We start from the raw sequence: 25,432 nt of genomic DNA on the forward strand, positions 1-25,432 counted from the left end.
TGCTCTTTCTCTTGCTTTCTTTGACAGATGTGAGACACACAATTTAAAGCTGGCTATAATCCTTTTCTCACGATGATATAGGGAGAAGAAGTCAGAAAGGTCTTTATGCAAGGCACAGAAAGAAGATCTGAAACTTTCTATTTCCTCCCAAGTCAGAACTGCACCATGGGTAGTATTATAAAGCAATCACATAACTACAACTTAAGCAAACCAAGCAGATTACTGGGAAACATCCTTGTTGAATAAATGGAATATCAAGGTTAAGGTAGAAATACAACTTTCGACTACAGCTTGTGACAACTTTCTATTAAATTTAGTAAACCATAGCTATAGAAATTAAAAATAATATGATGGAAAAACACAACTATGAAATATAATATCGTGAACTTTGGTGTTATGTGTAATCACAGTCCTCTCCTTGACTGCTGGACTTCACACTACTCCTTCCTTTCTCTCTCTTTCTGTCATCAGATCACCCTTTATTTTTACTTGGATTTTCTATCTTATTCTCTGATCCAAGTTTTATTCCCGTGCTTATGACTCTCAACCTCAGCTTTTTTATCTTCTTTGATCCTGAATAGGAGTATTCTGTTTTCTATCATCGTTCTCCCTTATTCATCTCTACTTCTGCTTCAGCTTTTTTCCTCTATCTTGTGATCTTTTGGGGTTTTGGGAGGTGGTTCGTCTTCATTCACAAGTTTGGATTGTGTACCTACTTTGTCAATGTCTTCTTTCTCTATCTTGAACCCTTTCTTTTTATCTTTCTTCCCTTCCTCCAACTCTTTTTTCTCTTTCAACTTGTTCCTTCTTTTTACAATTCTTCTTATGATCAGTCTTTTCGATTGTTTTTCTTAACTTTTGTTTCTTCACCAGTAGCTTTAATTCTACATAACTCATGTGTTGTTCTCTCAGCAAATAGTCATCTACCTGGGACCGGCCATCTCCTACTCTCTAAAAGAGTCCACCCACATCACAAATTTTCATTTATTTTTCTTGGGCAGCAAAATTTTCAATTGTGAAGTTTGTGGATCTAAAATTCACTATCTCAACAGTCCAACTAATTTAATAATTCCCTGGCCTTCTTCTACCTTTCCTTCAAATCCTAATTCATCAATCTGCTGCAGGAGTACATCAATTTTACATGTTAGAACCTTTTTCATTTTTATTTATTTTGTCTTTTGGACCACCAGTTCCAGGAGACTGCTGGATTTGAAAAAATGGCTGAGTTTAATTCTACATTCCACTTCTACAAGTAAGCTCTGTAGGTGCCGCCTAAACTACCTTAGAGCTAACTTTCATAAAAATTAAAGCTCTTCAGTTTTCATAGACTTTCATTCTGAAAATTTTCACATGGATGTGTAGATAAATTTTTTGCAACTGTTCCCTTCCTCTAGAGAAGAATCCTCTTATCTTCTGCCCGGCAGCAGGGTGTAGTGGGGAACATCTACCCATATATTTCTGGTGCCTCTAAATCCAGCTTCCAGGTGACAGCCAATAAGAAGCCAGACCTTCAGTCATACAGCCACCAAGGAAATGAATTTTGTCAATAATCTGGGTGAGACTAGAAGTAGTTTCCACCAGATGAGAAATAAACCAGCTGGCACCTTGATTTCAGCCTATGCGATTGAGCAGAGGACACAACTCCTTGCTCATGGAAACAGAAATAATGTGTTTGTTGATTTAAGCCACAAATTTTATAGTAACTGGGTATGTAGCAATAAAAAATGAGTACAACTTTCACAACTTTCTAAATTATTGTACCACCCAAAACTACTATTTTTATTGTCAGCTATCACTCATCTCTTCTACGCTGAATTCTACCTATATGACTTTGTTCATGTTGCTTACTCCATTTAGAACGTTTGATTCACTACTCCATGTGTTTCCAAAGCCTTACTCTCTCCTTAAAATAATATATTAAACTCTGTCATCTTTGCTTAGGTATAGCAATAAAGTTAAAAACATATATTTCATAACAAAAGCAATATTTTTGCTTATACTTTATAGGACACAGCTTTTATATTATTAGATACAAAGTTTAATTAATGAAAAATAGCACTTGATATTATAATGATTTGTAGAATGTAAAGCATTCAATGGATTATATATACATATAAAACTTCACAATCATACCTGTAATTAGTTTTATGAGCTAAGTTATTACTTTCTTAATTTGATCATGATGTTATACTAAAAACAAAGAGAAATTACTCATGTTTTACAGTATAGGAGTGTGATTGTGAAACATGGTTGCAAGTGTCTACATGTGGTTGTTTTCATTTGTATTTAGAATATTTAAAATTAAACAAATTTTAAAATTTAGTTCCTCAGTTAGAGGAGTAGCCACGCTTTCAGTGCTTGATGATCACTCACAGCTAGAATCTACAGTATTGAACAGCGCAGCCATTAAATAATTGCATCATCACAGGATAATTTTTAATGTAGAATAATATTTATGAAACTTTATATCCAAAATGTATAAATAAATTTTAAACAAAATTTAATTTTAAATAATAAATTATGATTTTATTTTTAAAGACATTGAATAACATTAATGACTTCCACTTTTATTTCAGCATTTATAATTATTTAACCTTATAACATGAAAATAAGCTATATGATGCTCCATTACGTAATTATGTGATTGTCTAGAATTGAATCTCTTAGAAGAGGTGAAAATACGATTTGAGGACAAGGGAAGAGAGAAAGGGGAAGGCAATAAAGGCAAGATGAAGTGAGGGAAATAGGAGAATCAAGAACCCATCATCATAGTGGAGTGGACTTTGTCTTTCTCCAAGATGCCCATCTGCAAGTTTTCGTACCTCCTCTGATACATACCTTCAAAGACCAAACCAGATGGGCCATCTCTGAAGTACTTTTAGGTAACCAAAGACTCTTAGTTAGAGATAGAGAAAAGAAATAGTAGTAATAAAATAGTAATAAAAGAGTAATACATTTTTAATAGTAATAGTAGTAACAAAATCTATGTAATTCCTAAGCACTTTAGAGAAAGAAAAAATATCATATTCTATTTTTCCATTATCTTTCTCTTGATGTCTTGAAATATCTTCCTAATCATAAGAAAAATATATTTATAGAAATATTTTGACACATAAATTGTGTATAAGGGGGGATATTACTTAATTTGGCAAATACTTTTTTTCTCTAAATTTGTTTGTATTTGACATTTATTTTGACAAAGTATTTTATGACCTTGTTTTCTCATGGTATTTTGAACCAACTACATCATATGTAAAGACCTGTGCCACAGATGGATAGCTCATCTCCAGGAGATTGAGAAATGGAGTATGAACCTTAGTTTTAAATCCATTTGGCAATTAGAACTGCAGTTTTACTGTGAACTGTCTTATTATACACTTTATCAAGATCATATGCATATAAAGTTAATTAACATGTTTGAATAATTAACCAAGTAAGAATTTCGTGATGATATCATTTTAGGATAATATATATTTATGAAATTATATATTTACTAAGAGTAGTATATGGTAAAGGGTTATGTTTAATTTAACCAATCATGAAAACTAAGATTGCTTTAACTTACCAGTAGTTCTTTTTAACACAAGAAAGTTAGATTCTTCAAACAAGATATTATGTGAAAAGTACCCTCTTATCAGAGGTGAAGAGTTAGTCTTAAAGCATCTAGAAACATCTAAACTTTATGTAAGCCAGATGTGGCAGCATGCACCTGTAGTCGCAGCTACTCGGCTGAGGTGGGCGGATAACTTGAGCTCAGGAGTTCGAGGCTGCAGTGAGCTAGGATCACACCACTGCACTCCAGTCTGCATGACAGAGTGAGAACCCATCTCTCAGAAACAAGATAAAAATTAAAATTAAAAAATAAAATTCACATAAAACAAATACAATGCAATCATCTTTATATATATATATATGAATATATTGGCTCAATCATTGATGACTGGATTGAATTTTGAAAAGGAAGGCTGCTTGGGAAAAAGCAAAAAGTGTGTCTCATAAAATTATGTAGTCTCACGTAGACTAAAATAAAAAATTCCTATTCTTTCAAGTTGGTAAGCTTTTGGGTAGATTATACTTAGAAGAGCACAGAATTAATCTGTAAACCACCACATTGCATACCTCCAAGTAAAGCAAGAGGAGCCATTTTACTTTGGACGGGCTTTGATTTACTTAGGAGAAGATTACGGAACTTCAATGCTTTTGTGGCAATTTCAATGTGGCTTCCTTAGCTGGCCAAGTGTTTCTAAGACATTCTATTGATACCCATCACATCTTCCACTGCCACTCGATTGCAATTCCATCACTATCAGCCTTTTTCTAACTACCTGTGTTTCCTCTCATCCTCTCCAGATAGGATAAGAATCATCCCTGTCTTTCAACTTGCCTAAAACCTAAGCTAGTGAAGGAAATTAATGACAAGAGAAGTGAGAAAGTAGCCAGTAGAATAAATACCAATGGCTATCTTCTATACCCAGTCCCCATTGCTACCAAAAAGTAGTTTCTTCCTTATGTCTGAGCCTGGGTATCTCTCTTTTTACAGCTACTGTTGTAGCTCCTCCAACGTAGAATTGATTTATACAGTCTGAAGAGTGATTGAAAGCACAATTTCTGCTCCAAATACTGGGTATTGCTTCAGTCATTGATCTACCCAGCATAATGAATGGTATCAGTTATAGATCTAAGTGAAATTTGGGAAAGGCATGGGATTTTGAGACCCTCTATAAAAGAGGCTTTTGCACCACTTCCAGAATAAAATGTTTTACAGTGATTGGCAGAGTTTTCAAGAGGAAATATAATGATATGCAAGAAAGAGAGAGATTGTTCTATTTAGATCCTTAGGACTATCAGGAATTGACTACATAATTGTGGAACCTATTGGAAAATAAAATTACATGGAATCTTATTTAATGTCATTAAGAGTTTCAAAAATGACACACTAGAGGATTAAACTAAGTCTGGGATTCATCTATGTCCCTGGCAGTGAGACTGGGCCAATTGCTTGCCCATGAAGTCAGTCTGGCAAGAATATTTAAGTTTTTAATTTTAAATTGTTATGGATACATGACAGTTGTACATATTTATGAGGTACATATGATACTTTAATACAAGCATATAATATGTAATGATCAAATCAGGGTAATTGAGATATTCATTACATTAAGCATTTATCATTTATTTGTGTTAGAAACATTCCAATTCCACTCTTTTAGTTATTTTGAGAGGACACTAAATTATTGTTAACTATAGTCATCCCATTGTGCTATTTAACACAACATCTTATTCCTTCTATCTAACTGTATTTTTGTATCGAATAACTGTCCCTTCTCCCTCCACCCCGCCCACCACACTCGCTAATACTCTTTCCAGATGCTGGTAACCATCATTATACACTCTATCTCCATGAGTTCAATTTTTTTTTAGTTCCCAGATATGAGTGAGAACAAACAATATTTGTCTTTCTGTGTCTGGCTTATTTCACTTAACATAAGGCCATCCAGTTCCACCCATGTTTTTGCAATTAACATGATTTCATTCGTTTTTATAACCAAATAATGCTTTATTGCATATTTGTACCATATTTTTTATCCATTTGTCCAGTGATAAACACTTAGGTTGATTCCATATTTTAGCTATTGTTAATTGTGCTGCAATAAACACAGGAGAGCAGATGTTTCTTCAATAAACTGCTTTCCTTCCTTTTGGATAGATACCCAGTAGAGGGATTGCTGGATTATATGGTAGTTCTATTTTTAGTTTTCTGAGGAACCTCCATACTGTTCTTCAAAGTGGTTGTACTAATTTACATTCCCACAAACAGCATATGAGGGCTCCCCTTCCTCTGCATCCTCACCAGCATCCCCTATTTCCTGTCTCTTTAATAAATGTCACTTTAACTGGGGTGAGATTATATCTCATTATAGCTTTGATTTATATTTCTCTGATGATTAATGATGGTGAGCATTTTTACATATACATTTTGGCCACTTGTATGTCTTCTTTTGAAAATGTCTATTGATATCTTTGCCCATTTTAAGTTAGATTAATTTGATTATTAATATTACTTCTGGCAGCAGAAGTTTGTTTTACTTGTCTTTTATTTTTTCCTATCGAGTTCCTTGAGCTTGTCAGGAATATTTTTTAAAGTTAGCTGTTTTTTTCTTTTAAGAAATCTTAGCAATTTTTGACTTTTCAAAAATATCATGTCATTTTCTCTTTTTTTCTTTTTGCTGCCAGAAGTAATATCCCTTAAAAATATGACACTATTCTGTGATTGTTTCCAGATAGTCTTAAAGGAGAGAAATCACAACATGGCTGGCTACCTCCTATTGCAGGATAAGCATAGAGGAAATCTTCTCAGCAAAAGATAGTAGCAAGAAAAAAGGAAGAAATCACCAACAGAAGGCTTCTAGAAAGAACATCAAGAGTATAATCTAGATTCCACAGCTCATAGCTGACTCTAAGGTGATTTGAAGCTAGATTAGATTCGGCTCCAAACGCGGTGTAAAATGAATCCATGATCCAATGTAAAGGAGGTTATTGGAGGAAAAATACTTAAGTGAGTTGGAACTTTAAAGGCACATCCAATATCATGGCTCAGTTCTGGGGTAATTAGCATACATTATGGGACTTTGAGAACTTCCCCCCACTATCTTTAGTAAAAATCTTAACATGACATTTTGCAACCATTCCATTTTGAGAGTTGGCAAGAGTTTGTACTTAACAAGAAAAATCTTACAAATGTGAGTCCTATAAGGCATTTGCTATATCAAGAATAGATTTTAAAATAAATAAAATTGAAACAACAAAAACAAATCCTCAAAGCAGAGGAAAACTTCTTTTCTTTGCGCAGTATAATTTGTCTTCATGTGCAAGGTAGGAGAAATATGTGTTTAGCAGGTTTTCAGTTTAGAATCTCTTCTGTAATAAACAGTAAAGAAAAGAACCAGCTGTCTAACATCACCTAATCTGAATGAAGGTAAAACTTAATTTGAATTATTTAAGCAACAATTAGCTAAATAAGAATAGTCTAGTTGTGTCTCATCCAGCACCCCTTTTCGTCTCAGCCTGCAATGTAATCTTGGACCTGTTTATGTAGAATCTATACTTTCTTGAGTTTTATTCAGAGTATAAGCAGACATAAATTTTCTTTTTTAGTTTTGTTCAGAAATAAACTTTTCTTTAAGTCTCACAGTCTATATGTATTTTACTATCACAATTGCAAACTATAAGGCAAGGTGGTCTCCTTAAGATGGAATTAGCCTTTCAAACATGTTGGTGATGTAAAAACTCGGAAGAGTTCCCCTGATACTGTTCTTCAAAAATTGTACTTAAAAATTCAAAAAGCATTCAGAGAATTAAAGAGGGCCTAGTGTTTGATTTCCTTTCTGTTTTTTTTTTTCAATTTTAATAGGCTAGGTATCATTGTGAAAAATATTGTCAGATTATTAAATAATATTAGTTGCAAGGTTACATGTCAGAATAATGATGCCGTATGTAACTATTTTCTAGCTAATTAAACTTGAAAATATTAAAGCCTAGAAAAAGCTCTGTCTAATGGAGGCTTGTCACATGCTGCAAGCATTTTCTATCTAGTTTCATTAACTCTGGTATTATAGATCATACTATGACATTGCTAGCTCAACTGTTATGGTATGATGTTTTAAACTCTCAAAGTGTTTTCAGATACTCTTCTATGATTATCTCAATAAATATTCAGGTGAGGTAAGTAAGGCTGACTTGGTGACCTCATGTTCTTCATGTAGACATAAACTTAGAGTAATTTAGAAAAGCTATAAGAGTGTCACATCTATTTTTGCTTTTATTTTTGCTAATTATCTAGATTCCATAAATGTTCCCTGTGTAATTTGCATGCATATTCTTTTGAAAACAACAAAAATTTATTTGAAACACAGGTAGTACCATTTAAATCTATACTTTTACATTATACTAATGCATGATAGTAAGTCATTGAAATTTACTACAATTTATGAGACACTCTTAAATCTTTCAATTTAAAAAAATAAGTAAATATTGATAATATTTGAAAAGTTGAGGATTAAAGACTTATTTGAAGTATTTTTCAAAAGTTCCATGAAATAGCAGGACATTTAGTAATTATTAATAAAGTATATTCAATTAAATAAAGTAGCTTCCAGAGATGCCCTTTTAAATTGTCATCAAGAGGTGGAGCTGTTTAATGTTTAGTGTAGTGAAAATTGGATATAAGAAATGGAATTAAAGGATTTCACACAGCATTTTTTACTATCATAGGATATCTTAATGTTCCTATATACCTGCTATATTATATTATAGTTTTAATTGCTGATCATCTCTTCTTACATTTTTTTCAAGGCACCATGTAGCTTCAATGTGAATAAACAACCACTAGATGGCAAATTTTCCATTTTTAAGGACACCTATAGACGGTATATCTAATTTTGAGATGGATTACATGCTTTATACTTAGTCAATATTTAATAAATTTACTTTTTTGTAACTTTTAGCTTCTTACTCAAAAAATAATAGCAGTAAAGTTCAGTGTAACATGTCAAGAACACAGAAAACGGTCTTATAATTTTCTGGTAATAAATATTAAAAATATGGAATTTTACTTACACTATTCTCTCTGATATAAACACATATGAGAAGTTTTTTAAGTTTTACTACAATTTAATAATACAAATTTTTGTAAATTGCACTATACAGTGAACACTACTATTATTCAAGACGTTCTATATAAGTAAAAATTCACTCATTCTCTTCCCTCCATCACAGAATTTACATTGTAAAATTCTGCCCCATTAATGTAAAGCCTATGAGCAGTATTCATACTTCCCATTGTTCATCTAGTATTGGCAATGAAGATAAAAGAAAAAAGTTTCCTATGGTTACACAGTGAAGCCTTCTGTGCAGAGATGCTTACTAGAAAACTATTTTGACTTCCCTTTTTCTCATCTCCTATCAAGAAGAAGGCAACAAGACTCAATGTACATATTTCAGCATCAAATTCTGTAAAGTAAGTGTAATGGATGACTCCTTGGGCCATATAACAAACTCAAGAAGTATTTGGCCCCAACATATGATTCAAGGCAAGTGAGATTTACATTTTTATGCAAAGTAAGGATAATAAATACAATATATAAGTTTATGTGATTTATAATAAACATTAAAAAGAAGTACACCATACAGTAAGCTTTGTCTCAACATTTTTTCATTTAATCGTAGTTTAATGAAAGTTGTTAATTAAACTAAGATTAAACATTAGTTTAAACATTAAACTAATGAACAGCTTTCATTAAACTAAGGTTTAATTAAAAAGTTGTTAAATTTTTTATATGGCAGAATAGTATTTCATTATATGACTATTAACAAATTTATTTATTCATTCTTAATCTATTTATGTATTCTTACACTTATACAGCACTATCTTGATTAATGTAGCTTCATAACAAGTCTGGAAATAAGGAATGTTAGTTCCCAAATTTTTTAATTTTTCAAAAAATTATTTTGTTTATTCTAGGTCCTTTGAATTTTTATGTAAATTTTTAGAATAAACTCATCAATTTGTAACAAAAAAGCATGCAAAGATTTTCTTCAGTGATATGTTCATTTTATAGATCAACTGGAGAAGAATTAACCACATTAGTAGTGAGTCTTCTGATCTATGAATATTATATATTCATATTTCTTCATTATGTGGCTCTTTCTTCTCAGCATGGTTTTTCAGTGTATGAGTCTTTCACATCTTTTCTCATTTTAATTATTTCATAATTTATTAATATTATAACATGTATCATCTTTACAATTAAATGCCCAATTATTCATTGTTAATATATAGAAATCCAATTGAATTTTGTATGTTTATTCTGTATCCTGCCACGTTGCTAAACTTGCTACATTTTTTGTTGATTTCATCAATTTTTTTATAGACAATTGTATCTGCAAAAAGTTTTATTTCTTCATTTTTACAGATATGATCAATTTGTATTCAAATAAAAAGTTTTGTATTTTTAGTAGAGACGGGGTTTCACTAAGTTGGCCAGGCTGGTCTTGAACTCTTAACCTCACGATCCACCAACCTTGGCCTCCCAAAGTGCTGGAATTACAGGCATCAAGCCTTTTTAGTACAACAGGATTTTTGCTTATATTTATATTTCAAGATCTTCAAAACCATCTTTAATTTTGCTCAGATTATCTGTATCTTCATCAGATCTTTTCTTTAAAGTTTTAAATAACTATCTTAAATGAAGAAAAGTAAACTAATCCTTATCTGACCTAAATCAATATGAAAATTTCAGACCATTTGTTTTTTACAACTACCACAAACATACCTAAAATTATTTTAGATGGTACAATAAAATCAATAATGTGATGTATTGGTCATGACATTGAGACTCTGATTAAAATGCTGCCCGTTTTTATGCCCAGAAACTTGATTTAATTCCAACATATGCTACAGATAACAGTTTTCTGTATATTCTATAAGTGTTCTTGGTCAAAAATAACCAAAATTTGACTTAACACGTAGACATGAGAAGCATAATACCTGAGGATACATAAATTATCTTCGGAGACTTGTAAAAAGAAACCAACAAACACAAATATCTGATTAATATTATATTCTATGTTAGCCAGATACCAATTTTGATTACATATGTAGGCTTTCTTTATTTTTCTAAACAATTTGAAATAGTACCATAGAAAGGCTAATCATACAGTTTACAAAATATTCATTAAATATTTATAGAAGAAAAATACAATATTGTCCTTCAACTAGCATGTTTCATTGTTGTAATTTAAAAATTCCTATTGCATCTTGTATTTATATATAAGTACATCGTAGTATAAACTATAGTTTATACTACCTTTCTTACAAGTAGTTCTGGAGTTTTGGGTACCTGAAAATCCAATTCAATAGCCGTATATATATATAATTTTTTTTTAAGACGAAGTCTCGCTTTTGTCCCCCAGGCTGGAGTGCAGTGGTGCGATCTCGGCTTACTGTAACATCCGCCTCCAGGGTTCAAGCAATTATCCTGCCTCAGCCTCCCAAGGAGCTGGGATTACAGGCACTTGCCACTATGCTTGGCTAATTTTTGTATTTTTAGTAGAGATGGGGTTTCACCATGTTGGCCAGGCTGGTCTCGAACTCCTGACCTCAGGCGATCCACCCACCTTGGCCTCCCAAAGTGCTGGGATTACAGGCGTGAGCCACCACATCTGGCCAACAGCCCTATTTCTTACGATTGTTTTAGTTTCTCTAAAGCACACTTGCTCAGAGAGAAGGGTGCCTAGATATTGTGGACTCCTGGGTAGAACACCATGTAACGTTTATAAATTCATCCTAACATGGACAAAGTAAGCTTTCCCCAGATAAGGTATTATTTTTGCTAGTTTTGGTTTAAATAATAGTAAACTATGTAACACAGAAACCTAGGATAAATTAGCAAAAAAAAAAAAAAAGTAAAATTGAGTAAGTTCGTTCCATTATATTATTTTTTACTCTAAAATTTGGGGTGGTAAAGAAGATGAATATTATTTCACTTTAGTTTCATAAAAGTATAGTTTGAGAACCACGTTCCTGAGAAAGTAGTCCTTTATCATTTTCAAAGTTGGTTATCCCCTTGACTGAAGCAGAGATGATTATTGTTTTAAACAAGTGCCTGGTACATGTCCCACTAATCTCCATGAGATTTTTAATGGTGTGTGCTCTCTTTCAGTGACAATACTTTATCAATAGTTCCAATATTCATAAGCAGATTTTCTATCCTAAAGCCCTAATTTGGTCTCCAAAATAATTATTTCTTTCCATTTCTAGGTTATATTTGCATATTGTTTATTAATTATAAAATAAAATACACTGAATGAACTATAATTTAGAAAATAATAAGGTGTTTTCTAACTTGGGCTAAGAAGTCATCTTTGACTAAGACTTATCTAGAATTTTTCCATCACTGTCAATTTAAGAAGTCTATTTAAACATTCAAACACAATCTCCACCAAGGGAAAAAGAAAATTATTTCTCCATAACCTCAGATGCTGCCTCTTTTCTTTTGTTCTGTTTGTTTGTCTAAGCATAGAGAAATAAGATTGGGCAAAATGGCCAATATGGTATCTGGAGTCAGATACAATGGGTTAAAGTCCAGCCTTATTAATAACAAGTCTGTGATTCTAGGAAAATTAATTACCCTCTTCATATTTCAGTCTTCTTATCTATGTAATCATTATACCAGAGGAATACATAAATGTAGCAGGATTATAAGATGTTATTAATTTTAACTTACGCATATAAATATTCAACATGCTAACTGGCAAAAAGCAAGTTTTTAATCAATGCCACTAAATATGATTATATCAAATATTTATTCATTTGACAGTATTTATTGAGTAACTACCTGCTCCATGATAAGTGTAGAATGATGAGTAAAACAGACATACTCCTCTCCACTTGGAAATTCACTTACAGACAAACAAAATCAACACAGATATTCATATATGGTTACAAGCTTCAATAAGAAATTTTTTAAAAAGTAGAGAACAGTTACTCTAAGAAGACAAAACACAGGATATGAATTTGTTTGGGTGATGAAGAACTCCTTTCCTGGGAAAGGTACAGCACGTTTATGCATGACATCTCTGTGATGAATAGGGATGAACTCAGGAAGGGAGCAGTTAAGGAAGGGATAGTCTCTATGCAAAGAAGGAAAACAACTTTGTGAGTTCCAGAGGCAGTGAAAAATTATAGGGAAGGATATTAAGTCTGGAAAACAGAGGGTAAGGGGAAGGTTGGTAAGTGAATGGCCTACATAGCAGACAAAGGACAGAGCATTCAGAACCAGGTAATCCATGGTATAGATTGTCATCAGTTGGCGTCCATAGTATAAACTGTAATCAGCGAGTGTTGGAAGTCCTTTGGTGGGGAAAAAGGAGAATGAGGGAGTGAGCGATGTGGAAAAATATTTCACCATTCTTAATTTTTATTGACTTCAGTGTAGAGAACGGACTTGAGGAGGCAAAGATAATGAGGGGAGGTGATAAGAGATGGAGGTTGCAAAACTAGAGTTGAAAGAAGATCGTAGCTTAGATTAGGCGCAGTCAATGGCTGTGAAGAGATGTGGGACATGCATAGGAAAGATTTTCTAAGCAAAAGCAGCAATTCTTGAAAGAATAGTGAAATTGAGGGGAAAGAAGATATTGACCAATGTGACCCTGGAATTCTGGCTTGCACAAACTAATTCGTAGAAAGCTATTCTCTGAAATACAGTAGAAGGAAATTGAGCAAGACAGAATAAGAATTATAAGCTCAATTTTGTACATGTTATATTTGACTGGACTCTATGACATCTATCAAAGAGGTCAAGAAGAGAGGTGGCTATGTAAGACTACAGTTCAGGAGAGGGGAGGGCTAGATTTAGAGATGCAAATCTGTAAAGACAGTTTATGGATGGTAGCTAAAACCATGGGATAAAATGACTGCACTCTGTAAGAATTCAGAATCTAAAAAATCAAGCAGTTAAAACATGACATGTCTTCTCCCACTCACATCACTATAAAATGCAAGAATATAAATATTGCTCTTTGGTGTTTTAGTTTACTACATATGGAATCTTGGGCAGAAATATCCACAACAAAAATATATGGTTATCTGAATATCCAGGAAATCATATACTTTCTAATGTATATTTAGACAGGGAAGTATAGAAATTAATGATTAATAGGCCAGTGAACTATTATAGGAAAAGTATTGTTTATGTGGTCAAGGTAGTAGAGCACTGAGATTTATTTAGGGTGGGATGCAGGTAGTGAGCATTTAATTTAGTAAGGTAAGAAAAAGGTTGGGTTTTGGCCCTAAATTGGTTTACCACAATATTTCCCACTACCTTTATGTTTCAAGTCTATGATAATTTGACCTTTCCAGAATTCTGAGATTGTGAGCAACTTTCCCCAAATGTCCTCCATCTGCTGTTCTAACCAGTTTACTCAACTGAGCTAGTCATACTTGTCTAAAGCAATGTTCTAACTAGTATAAAACTAAATGAATAAAGAGAAGATCAATAAAATGAATAAAGATAATGTCAGAGAAAGGGCCAACTCATGTTTTATATGTAAGGATTAATTTAGCAGAAAAGTCAGAATTTATAAAATACAATGCTCATTATTAAATATGACATCATTGTTTGGTGATATGATAATGACCTAAGTGATAAAAATTGTCATACAGCGTTCATATAGTTTATGTAGTCACTGATCATCATAAACACCATGTAGCTTTTCTGGATGTGCTGTCACAGAAAAAAATTAAATCCACATTACTCATGATTTTGCATACATTTCTAAAGCATAATAAAATTTCCATTCAGTATTTTACTTTGGAAATGCTGTCTTTTCTGGGCAGTGACTCCTACTTTTACTGCATATTAAAATATTATATACTGATAATGATTAATTGCTAGTTTTACTAGTGTGGTTTTCAATCAATCATGAGCAGAGAACCAATTCTCTATGAAAATTTAAGAACATATAAATCCATCAAATACATACAGTGCTAACTGATTTGTCTAGTAAGAAACTGCCCAAATTGGACCTGATTTTCAATAGTTTACACATGCCTAATCTCATAAGATAATTTGATTCCAACAATAAAGATGATTTTGGTTGGTAGATGGGTTAATTTAGGAATTCTTATCACTCACAACTCTTTGTGAATAAAAATAATAAACTATTTTCAAAAGTAAGAAACTTGTTAAGTCTGGTGTTTTTTCCCTAACTAAACTGTTTGTTCTGTTATTAGTTTTAATTTATTATAATTTCTTAAGTCACTACTCCATTAATGTTTTCAAAACTCCAAATTACATAAAAGTCTTTATAAACTACTAATGCTGAATATGCCTTATTTTAAAATGTATTTGGTATAAAGTAAACTTTAAGAAAATATGAAACATTAATATTTCTAGGAGCTTATTCAAAGAATTTAAAAATTGACAAACACACATAATGTTTAAATTTCTTCCTGAGCTGTTAGAGTCTCAAAACTATCAGTTTTAATAAAATAGTAACAGATAAATACTTAACCTAGTTTCCTTTTAAATATATAAGGTGAATTGCTTAATGTTTCTGGATAATTCCTCCCAAAAAGTGTTTATATTTACTCAACAAAAGGGTATAAAAATTTCAGTACATTTGATTTTTTAAATTATAAAATTATAGGTAACTAGCATATTAAATATCTTTTAATAACATTTTATAACTTCATAGTATTCATAGTACCTAACGTTATAATTCTTTTTCCTAAAATATTTCACTTAATGGAATGATAGATAAACTTATATTTAGGTCTCCTATATATGGAAAAACCATTGACACAATTGATAATTCCAGATTATACTTCTCCCTCATTAAAATTATCTTACATTATAGTACATGTCTTAATATAACATTAGAATATGTTCAATCTCTGAAAATTAAAATTAAAAAATATATATAACGCATATAATTGAAAATTTGTAAGGATATTTTTAAATCTATAACCACATATGTCAGCATAATTAGGGAGCACATATATATACATACACACACATATATACACATATAGGTTATACATATATAATTTTATCTATTCTTTTTGGTACTTAATCAAATTTATAAGAAACTGATTCAATCAACCAAAAGACTAAAAAAGATGCTTCTGTTACTAATTTGTTACTGTGTAGTAATTAAAATTTCTTAATATATACATTATCATTTTCCTATATTTCTCCTGTAGTTCTTCTTTAATAATGTATTCTCATATCACATGAATCTAAATGCAAATCATTTCATATCCTGACTATATTCCAAAACCAGTAATGATGTGGTTTAGAATAGTAATGAGTCAATTCTCTCAAAATGTAAAACTTGGGAGTTTTATGTCTATGAAGGATTTTCTGTAAGTCTTTAAAGTAGCAGAACTCTACACAAAGAAGCATAATATTTGAAATAAACTAGAAATAAATATTGAGCTGTTTACCAAGGAGACAAAATTTCAATACTAAGCCAACAAATCACAACAGCTAAATGCAAAGGGACTCCACGACAGTTTAACTCAAAGACTTACTCTGAACAAGGCAAGAGTGAACACAAAATAAAAGGACCAGAAGAGAAGTTGGGACAGAGAATAAGACGACTGCATTTCAGGAGCAAAAAGAGAGGTAAAATAATGTTGCTGTCCAGTGGCCTCATTTTGTCCACCTCATTACTCCTGGAATAGATTCAAACCACAGGGACCTTAGATAATATGCTAAGTCAGTTACTAGGCCAATATATGAGATGCATTCTGACGATGTGTAAAGCAAAATTTCACCTTCAGATAATGGAACGACTGATATAATTTAATGACGGTAGATGACAGAAGAACACCATAATCTCAGGAATATGAGAACTATTCCACTTGAAGACTTACAAAAATGCATGTAAGTTCAATTGGTGGCTACAACTTTGAAAACTTCCAAAAAGAAAAGTGAGGTGTCTGAACCAATAGAAATTAATGAGCAAACTTGTAATGAAATTAGAACTTGAGTAATCAAAACCAGGGTGGCATCTCTTAACCCACATTTTCAACCTGAAACATTTTAGACTTGGTAGCCACATGAGCACACGCGGTGAAATGAGTGGAAATTGAGAGATGCTTGGAAGCCCCGTGGGGACTTACTGTACCTGTGTCCACATCCTTCACCTGTTGCCTGGCTAGAGTTGTCTGGCTCCACTTTGAGCTCTTGCAGAACCAGCCCTTTTTCGTGTGGTCCAGGAAAGTCCATGCCTGGCACCACCTCCTCCTCTAGGGACTCCACGTAGAAGAGAGTCCTGGCTGGCTGCTGAGTGCCCTGCCCAGGAGCCCCTTGCTGCAGCCTCGTGGCAACTGGAAGCAGGGTGCCATTCAGCGGATTGAAGGAAGAGGAGGAAGAGGACGGGGAGGACGAGGAAGAGGAAGAGGAGGAAGGCTTCTTCCAGAAAGTGCTCACTCCGCTTCTCTCTTGGCTTTTGAGCAGGCGACTCTGGCTGGGTCCCCAGTGCTCAAAGCTGCCACTGCCGTCCTGTTGCAGGCAGCCTCCCCCCGCCGGGCCGCCGGTGGAAGGTGACGGGTGGCTGAAGAGTTTCCAGCGGAGTCGCAGAATGTGCTTCACATCGAAGTCTTTTCGCCCAGAGCCTGACATGCTTTACGCACAGAAGGCAAAAGGCTGGCAGCTCACGCAGGAGTAGGCTGGTCAGCAGGTGGGGGAGGACAGCGGGGCCCGGGGGCGGAGGAAGAGGCGGGATGCGCCCTCTGCACCCCTAGAGCCAGAAGACGCGAGGCGGGCTGCGCGCTCTGCCAGGCGAAGGCTGGAGCGCAGACGGCAAAGCCGCGCGTTTCAGCCGCGGTCGGGTCCGCAGGACCTGGGCGTGGGGACACCACCAGGCAGGAGCAGAGGCAGGACTGGGACGCCAAAAGCTGAGAATCCTCGATGCCCGCGCGAGAGCCCCGTGTTATGGCGAGGTGGGACGACCTTAGGCTGGAGATGCGCGAGGGAGGGAGGTCTGAGCGCTCCGAAGCTCCGGAGGCGGCTGCAGCTGGATACACCTCACTGGGATGCGCTTGTGGCAGAGCCTTAGTAGGGAAGGTGGTGGCGTTCTTGTCCTTGCGGCTCAGAGTTCAGTGTCTGGAGAGCGCAGAGAGAAAGAGCCCCAAGTCTCAAGGAAGCGTACCCCTCGCCAGATCTCTTGGTGCACCTGCGCCCCTGTCCCTGGCCTTTTCGAGGATGCCCTGATAGCCTGCCGGGTGGCTCTGAGAAAGTCAATTGCTTTCTGCAATGCCAGAAGAGGTGGTTTTATATAGTCAGTTTGTAAAAGAGAAAAATAGATATTCTAGCGCATATAGGGAGGCAAAAGAAAAAGCCCGCCTGTGAAGCTGTCAAGGTCCTCACAGTACAATTTTCTCTCTGCCTCAGCGCCTCCTCCTCCCCCCCCGTAAGTGACGCAGATGTGCACTGGGGCCTATACGGAGAGATGGAGGGAGGGAGGGAGGGAAGGCTTCAATCTTCTTTATGCAAGTGAGACTGCTGCTCTTATTGTCCCCTTGCGTGGGTCTTGTCACCTTTTTTCACCCTCCTTCCTCACTACATTACTGTGTAGTAATACAAGGAAAGAAAACAGGCATTATGCTTTCGCATCAGTAAACACCACACATGAATCAAGGCAGTGTAAACTTAATAGGCTGCCATCAGTTTGCAGGTTGCAGGTTAATGGCTTGAATTATTTAATGAACCGCGTCTTTTAACCTTTAGCCTTAGTTTCTCTGTAGTGAGACACAGAAGAAACGGATGCTGGCGTCAAAATGTGATGATGCCACCATCCTGACACTAACATTGTGATTCTGCTATTAAGGCACCCAGGCAGTGCTTCACTCCTGGGGCCAGAGGCGTACGGTAGAAATTTGAAGATGGGCATCTGAACACGGGGGACGGGTTTTGCGAAATCAGTGCATTTGGTGTGTAGCCTCGGAATGAAAGCTGTTATCAGTGTAAATCAAGAATGGAATAAAATGATAAAAGAGAATTTCAAGGTATAACCTTCTAGTACATAAATCATTGTATACTATGCATGGAAGAGTTTAGGCAATAAATGAGAATAGCCGAAGGCTACTTACTATCTTGCAAATAGGCATTTGGAGATGTGTTTTTCCCTTATATCTATACTTAGAATGGTGAGGATTGCGATCACTTTCAGTACATGACTACTTGGAATGTTTTAACCTTTCCTTTAATGAGCCATTAAAATAGAACCCAGTAGTCTTTGTTGAAGGCAAAGGGACCAGAAAGGCAATGTGTTCCCTAACGTAACCAAGAATATGGTTGTTGTCCATTGATGAAATTCACAGTTTCAGTAACCCCCAACAGACCATAGGAATCAACCACTGAAGTGCAGTTAGGCTACTGCTCAGTTACCCCCAAGGTTGAGCTGTAAACGTAACCAGAAACCAAAGCTAAATTTGGAGTCCTTAGGCAAAGTTGGACGCTTTAATAAAATAAGAAATTAAGTGCACAAAAGACCTATTTTTAGGGGAATAAAAATCACTATAGTGCTTTTAAAATATTGATTTATGCCACAACAGCTGGACTGCAATCCCTTGTGCCTTGATTTTTCTCTCAGTATTCAGTGATTTTTTGTTTGTTTTTTGTTTATTAAGCAAAAAACCCTTAAAGCCAACAATGGTGACAGATCATTTTTATCCAACAATGGAATCAAGTAAGCATTTCCCTTAGGGAAGAAAATAGTTTATGAAATTACACATCACAAACAGGACAGAGGAAATTTTCCATCAGAAATAATGTTGAAAGTTGAAGTGCATGTAATTAATTTATATAGAAATTAGTGCTTCATGGATTATGTCACTTGATTTATTTAAAATAATATAAAATAAGTCAAGTCTCTGTATCTATATTTTTCATTCACCATTCAAAAACTGTAATATAAAATTTATTTGTTATTCTAAAATTTAATTTTGCAGTTCCTTTTTCTCTGCAATACTAATAAGAATATTCCACAGTTAAAAGTTATATGTTTAAAGGACAATATTTTACATGACCCTAAGGAGATATAACATTAATTTGTGGTATAAAGGAACATGAATTAAAAATATTGTCACATTTAGCAGATGGTGAATAAAGCCTATTTGTTAGTCTTGTAGTAACAGTATGTTTAAAGCACTGCCAGAGCCAATTATGTAAATATAGGTACCTTTCTATATTTGTCAATCTGAATACAATATATAAGTTTGAAAAAATCACTCTTCTTGGGAATATATTTAAATAAAATTCAACTTTATTATCAAATGAAAATATTTTGAATTTAAGAATTAAATTATGCATGAAGTTATGTTAAACTGAAATGATTGACAAAGATGATTATATTATTTTCACTTGATTGTTACCGTACTACAGTATTGTAGAAAAGGAAGGAGAAAATAAAACAAGAAAAAAAATGGAAGAAAGAGAGGAAAGTGAGAAGGACGAGAAGAGAAGGAGAAAAAAGAAAGAGGGACAGACTGCGAGAGAGGGAAAGACAGAGACAGGAAGGGAGGAAGGAAAATAATTTGGTTGGATATTATGGCTTAACTTGGCATATTAGATAAAATCCTTGAAAAATATACTTTGTAAAATACTGCACTGATTAATTTATCTATTATTCAAAAATAAAAAACTTTGATTGATCACTTAGGTCCAATGTAAACTAGTAACAAACATGAAGGAATTGGTCCCATACAGCTTGCTGGAAGAACTCACAAAAGAGGACTGTTTAACCAGCCATAATTAATAATTGACTTGTGAGTCAATTAAATTAAGATTTAAGATAACCAAGCTTATAGGCAAGAAGACATTGACATAATAAAGACCATTTTTAACAATCCCAACAAACACACTTTGTTTTAAAGACAGAAACTATTTAATTATTCTAACACTATTGAATTAAATTGAACTGTCAGTTGAATCAATCAGAGTCTTTCAAATGAATGTCCGTATGGTTGCCATAGTTTCCTGAAACACTAAGCAAAAAGGTTAATCGGGATACAGAAAATCTGTAGAATGCTCAAGTATTTACTGTAATACACAAATACAAAACTCTTCGCATAAGTATTAAGTCAAGCATGGGTGTAAAATGTATCACACTGAAAGTTTCTACAACTCAAATATTTAAACAATAAGCAAAATTGGCTTTGGATTTGTTTTAGTCCATTATCTGTTACTTGTAATAGAAAACCTGAAGGTGGGTAACTTATAAAGAAAAGGAATTTATTTATTATAGTTATGGAGGCTGAGAAGTCTAAGGTCTAGGGGCTGCATCTGGTGAAGGTCTTCTTCCTGGTGGGGACTCTCTGCAGAGTCCTGGAGCTGCACAGGCATCATATGGCAATGGGGTTAAGCATGCTATCTCAGGTCCCTCTTCCTTTTCTTATAAAGCCACTAATCCCACTTCCATGATAACCCATTAATACATTAATTCATGAGGTTCTGCCCTCAAGACCCAATCACCTCCTAAATGCCCCCCTGTCAATATTCCACAACAGAGATTAAATTTCAACATGAATTTTGGAGGGGACAAAAATTCATACCATAGCAGAATTCAAGAATTTTCTAGACTGAAAGCTTCTCACTTTTAGTGACTATTTTCTAAACAAGCACAATTAAATGTATACTTTTCCAGGAAAAGCGATTTTTTTTTGTATCTTTTTGGCAGGCCTTCTGCAATGCCTAGAAATTTCTTCTACATGATAATACTCAACAAAAACATTTGAATGGCTAATTATGCTCAAATTTGAAAGTTCATGCCTTATAATGGTTCCTGTGATTTTGTCTTTGATTAATTTTAATAAGATGTATTTATATACATTTTATTAGTCAATTTTTGCACTGCTATAAAGACATTCCTGAGACTGGGTAATTTAAAAGAAAATAAGTTTAATCAGCTCACAGTTCTGTGGAGTGTACAGCCTTCTGCTTCTGGGGAAGCCTGAGGAAACTTATAATCATGGCAGAAGGCAAAGGGGAAGCAGGCACGTCCTACATGGCTGGAGCAGGAAGAAGAGAGAGCTAATGTAAAGGTGCCACACACTTTCAAATAACCAGATCTCATGAGAGTTCTATCATGAGAACAGAAAGATGGACGTCCACCCTCATGATTCCATCACCTCACACTAGGATCCTACTCTAGCACCAGGGATTATAATTTGACATGAGATTTGGGTGGGGACACAGAGCCAAACCATATCATACATTAATGTAAAATATTATTTAAAATTAGAGAATACCATTTAAAATAATTATATAGAACTCTTGATGTATACATTAAATAAAAATTGTTTTGCAGTGACTTTTTTTCCCAAAATGATTGAAACATAATACCATATAGCACTAATGCTAAGTTATCCCATGCATAATCAAGGGTTCCTACCTCTTAAAACAAATACACATAACCATTCAGGGTCTATTAATCTTCATTACAGTATGGTTATAGTTTACTTAAGTGGCAATTAAGTGACTGCTTAATAAACATTTGTAGGTATTCATTGATCCCCAGGGGCCATTTTAATCCACTCAACCTCCTTGGTTTATTTGACCTTTTGATTTAGATCTGGCAATACATTTGTATAGTTGAGGAATTCTTATATAAATTGCTGAGTTAATTTCATTAGTATGTGAATTCAAAATGGCATTAAAATAGTGGATTTCTATTAATGATGAGCCAGGTTTTATTTGTGTGTCTTTTTATTTCCCAAAATTCTGTGCAGAATATTGACAGTGGTTTATGAACATTCATTATTTTCACTTTTGTGCTGGGTCCTGTCTGGTTAATCACACTGCTGAGGGACTTCATATACATATATATATATATATATATATATATATATTTTTTTTTTTTTTTTTTTGAGATGGAGTCTCGCTCTGTTGCCCAGGCTGGAGTGCAGTGGCGTGATTCCTGCTCACTGCAAACTTCACCTCCTGGATTCAAACGATTCTCTTGCCTCAGCCTCCCAAGTAGCTGGGACTACAGGCACCACCACCACACCCAGCTAATTTTCGTATTTTTAGTAGAGACGGGGTTTCACCATATTGGCCAGATTGGTCTCAAACTCCTGACGCTGTGATCCTCACATCTCGGCCTCCCAAAGTGCTGGGATTACAGGCATAAGCCACAGCGCCTGGCCTATGATGTGATTTTTAAAACACTTTCTATCTCTTTTATGAAAATATTTATAGATTGAAAACAAATATATATAGACATATAGATATAGATAAATGTAATATACATATACATTTAATATGTAATTATATTTCAAGGATATTTTCTAATGAGTAAAACACATTTGATGGCATGATATCCTATTTTGTATAACGCTAGAGTCTTTAAAAAAGAAAACTGCTTAACTAATACTTATTTACAAAGGGTTAAGATTTCCCTAGTATTAAAAAAGTAATTTCATTATTTTGTATATTGCACTGAAATTTGCCTGTATCACTGTGGGGTAAGGTGAGTCCCCTGAAACTTTAATCTGGATGATCAAAATAAAATAGTAAGATTATAGTTTATAAAGTACAGATTTGGAAGTTATAGGAGTGTAAGATATTCATATAAATATAGATAAAATAGCATAACTTTGTGGATATTTTATTTTCTGTTGTCTCTTTTGAGACATGGGCTTTTGGAGACTTTAAAATATTTTCTCAAATCAGGTTACTACATTTCTCTTTCCATCTTGAGACATATTTGCCAAAACTTTATATTTTCATTCACCTGCATTATTACCAGATCTTTTAAAAATCTAGGACAAAAATGCATGGCTTTAAAAGCTAAGATCTAGTTTGTCTTAACATAATTCTAATTATGGATATAACGTAAATTACAAATAGTTTTCAAGTGCTCTTTTTTCCACAAGTTTATGTGTAAGTAATATGTGAAGTTATAACACCCCAAAACAACATTTTTTAGTTAATCTGTTTTAGAAATAGTACTGTGATTTTTTATTTCAAATAAATTATATATTCAGAGTATTGGGAAGATTATTCTAAGAAATCAAATTACTTTGAAACATTATTACTAGAAGTAAATTGGCTTCCAAAATCTAATTTGAAAATCACAACTTGACACTTAATATATTTTCCTGAGTTTTACACCCAGTCAGGATGCTTTTGGCTCACCAGTCCAAAAGAATATTACTTGTCAGCCCCATGGGAAGCTAAGAAGTTGACCCTTTGCCTTGAAGACTGTCTCCTGCAAATGTGGTGACCTCTCCCTTTCTGTATAACTCTAGTCACTGGCCATTACGGCACATGTAAATTCTCATTCTTTATTGCTCAAAGGAAATATGACATGGACTTCACACAATAATATACTAAAGTCTAAAAAATATTAAAACAGACAAATCTGTAAATTAAAGCACTACATATAATTATTGGAATTGTAGCCTACTTAAGATTTCATGTGATGTCTAGGACAAAATTACAAGTAAAATAATAGCGGCAAAAGGAATGATGAGTTTTCAGATTATATTACATTCTTTAAATTTCTTCACACTAGATAGATTCCCAGATTAAACATAGAGTATTTTCTTCAACGGTTATGTATGAAACATTTTATACATCATATTATTATTTTCTTCTTAGTTGGATAATGACTCAAGAAGCTAAGAAAGGAACTATTATTTTATGACATCCTACTAAGTGCCAGACAATGATTTCATTCCATCTTGATACAAATCTTTTTTAGGTAGGCATTATAAAACAGGCTTAATATGAAAAGAAGTAGAATCAACTGGCCACTAATATTTTCTTATATTAATTGTTTTAGATACTCCTCCATAAGCCATATTTTTTCTATTTTAAAATTAACGTATGAGAACTAAAAAAAATGACAAACTCATTAAAGGCAGGGATTCTCGATATCATTTCCTCAGCTGTGTGAGCTCTGCTTGAATAGAAGAGAGACTCCTGGTATTCTCAAAATTGAGCTCTCTTTCTAACGTGTGTGTGTGTGTGTGCATGTGTGGGTGTGTTAGTCCCTTTTGTGCTGCTATAACAGAACACTACATACTGGGTAATTTATAAAGAAAATAAATTTATTCTCTCATAGTTCTGGAGGCTGGGAAGTTCAAGACCAATGCACTAGAATTTGGTCTAAAGAGAATCTTCTTGCTCTGAACACACATAGTAGAAGGCAGAAGGGCAAGAGAGAGAACAAAGTCTGTGTCTCCACATGGCAGAAGAGCAGAAGAGACAGAACCTACTCCTGTAAGTCCATTTTATAATGTCATTAATCCATTCACAGGGAGGGAGTCCTCATGACAGAAACACCTCCCAAAAGGCTCACTTCCCAACACTGTGGCGTTACGGATTAAGTTTCCAACAGAAGAATGTGAAGAAATAAGTTCAGACCATAGCAGTGTGTATTGTTTTCAAGTCTATATGTATGTTTGTGTATTTGTGTAGATACATGGGTGGCTATATCTCTATAGAAACAAAAATAATGGTTTTTTTGGGGGGCAACAAATTTTGGAAAATGAAGATGGTCTTACTAGACTAGGATGGTTCTGCAGGGCAAAGAACATGTCTTATTTAATTTTGAATTCACAGTGTCTAACTGTCTATCATGGCATGAAACACCAGTAAATAATGGATGGTTTTGAGTTTATCATAATGAGAAATGGATAAGAGTAATAACACTTTATAGTGGAGGAGAGGTCAGGAAACATATAATACTTTTTTTAAAAAGTACCGTGAAACTGTGGTTCTACAATTATTTAGTAAGAAAACAAATAGAATCATAAAAATAGTGGTTTCAGAATATTTTGGTGCCTTCATTTGTATTTCTAAAGTACTATAAAATACTCAAGAAAAATTCAGCATATATTATGTATATTCAGTTTATC

General features: G+C 34.0%; 1 protein-coding gene and 1 long non-coding RNA gene across 2 annotated transcripts in view; one reads left to right on the forward strand and one right to left on the reverse strand.

Moving 5' to 3' along the window:
- KLHL1 (kelch like family member 1) overlaps positions 1-17,941 on the reverse strand; it is a 426,381-nt gene extending 408,440 nt beyond the window's left edge. The window contains exon 1 of the mRNA XM_016925362.4: positions 16,693-17,941. Within this exon, the coding sequence (XP_016780851.2) occupies positions 16,693-17,189 (497 nt within the window). The 5' untranslated portion in view covers positions 17,190-17,941. The remainder of the gene's footprint in view (positions 1-16,692) is intronic.
- The window catches only part of LOC134808139 (uncharacterized), a 57,363-nt gene continuing 49,246 nt past the window's right edge, over positions 17,316-25,432 (forward strand). Inside the window, exons 1-2 of the long non-coding RNA XR_010150511.1 lie at positions 17,316-17,509; positions 24,637-24,794. This is a non-coding gene — a long non-coding RNA (uncharacterized LOC134808139). The remainder of the gene's footprint in view (positions 17,510-24,636; positions 24,795-25,432) is intronic.

This window comes from Pan troglodytes, chromosome 14 (genome assembly GCF_028858775.2).
Source record: "Pan troglodytes isolate AG18354 chromosome 14, NHGRI_mPanTro3-v2.0_pri, whole genome shotgun sequence".
Taxonomy (NCBI): domain Eukaryota; kingdom Metazoa; phylum Chordata; class Mammalia; order Primates; family Hominidae; genus Pan; species Pan troglodytes.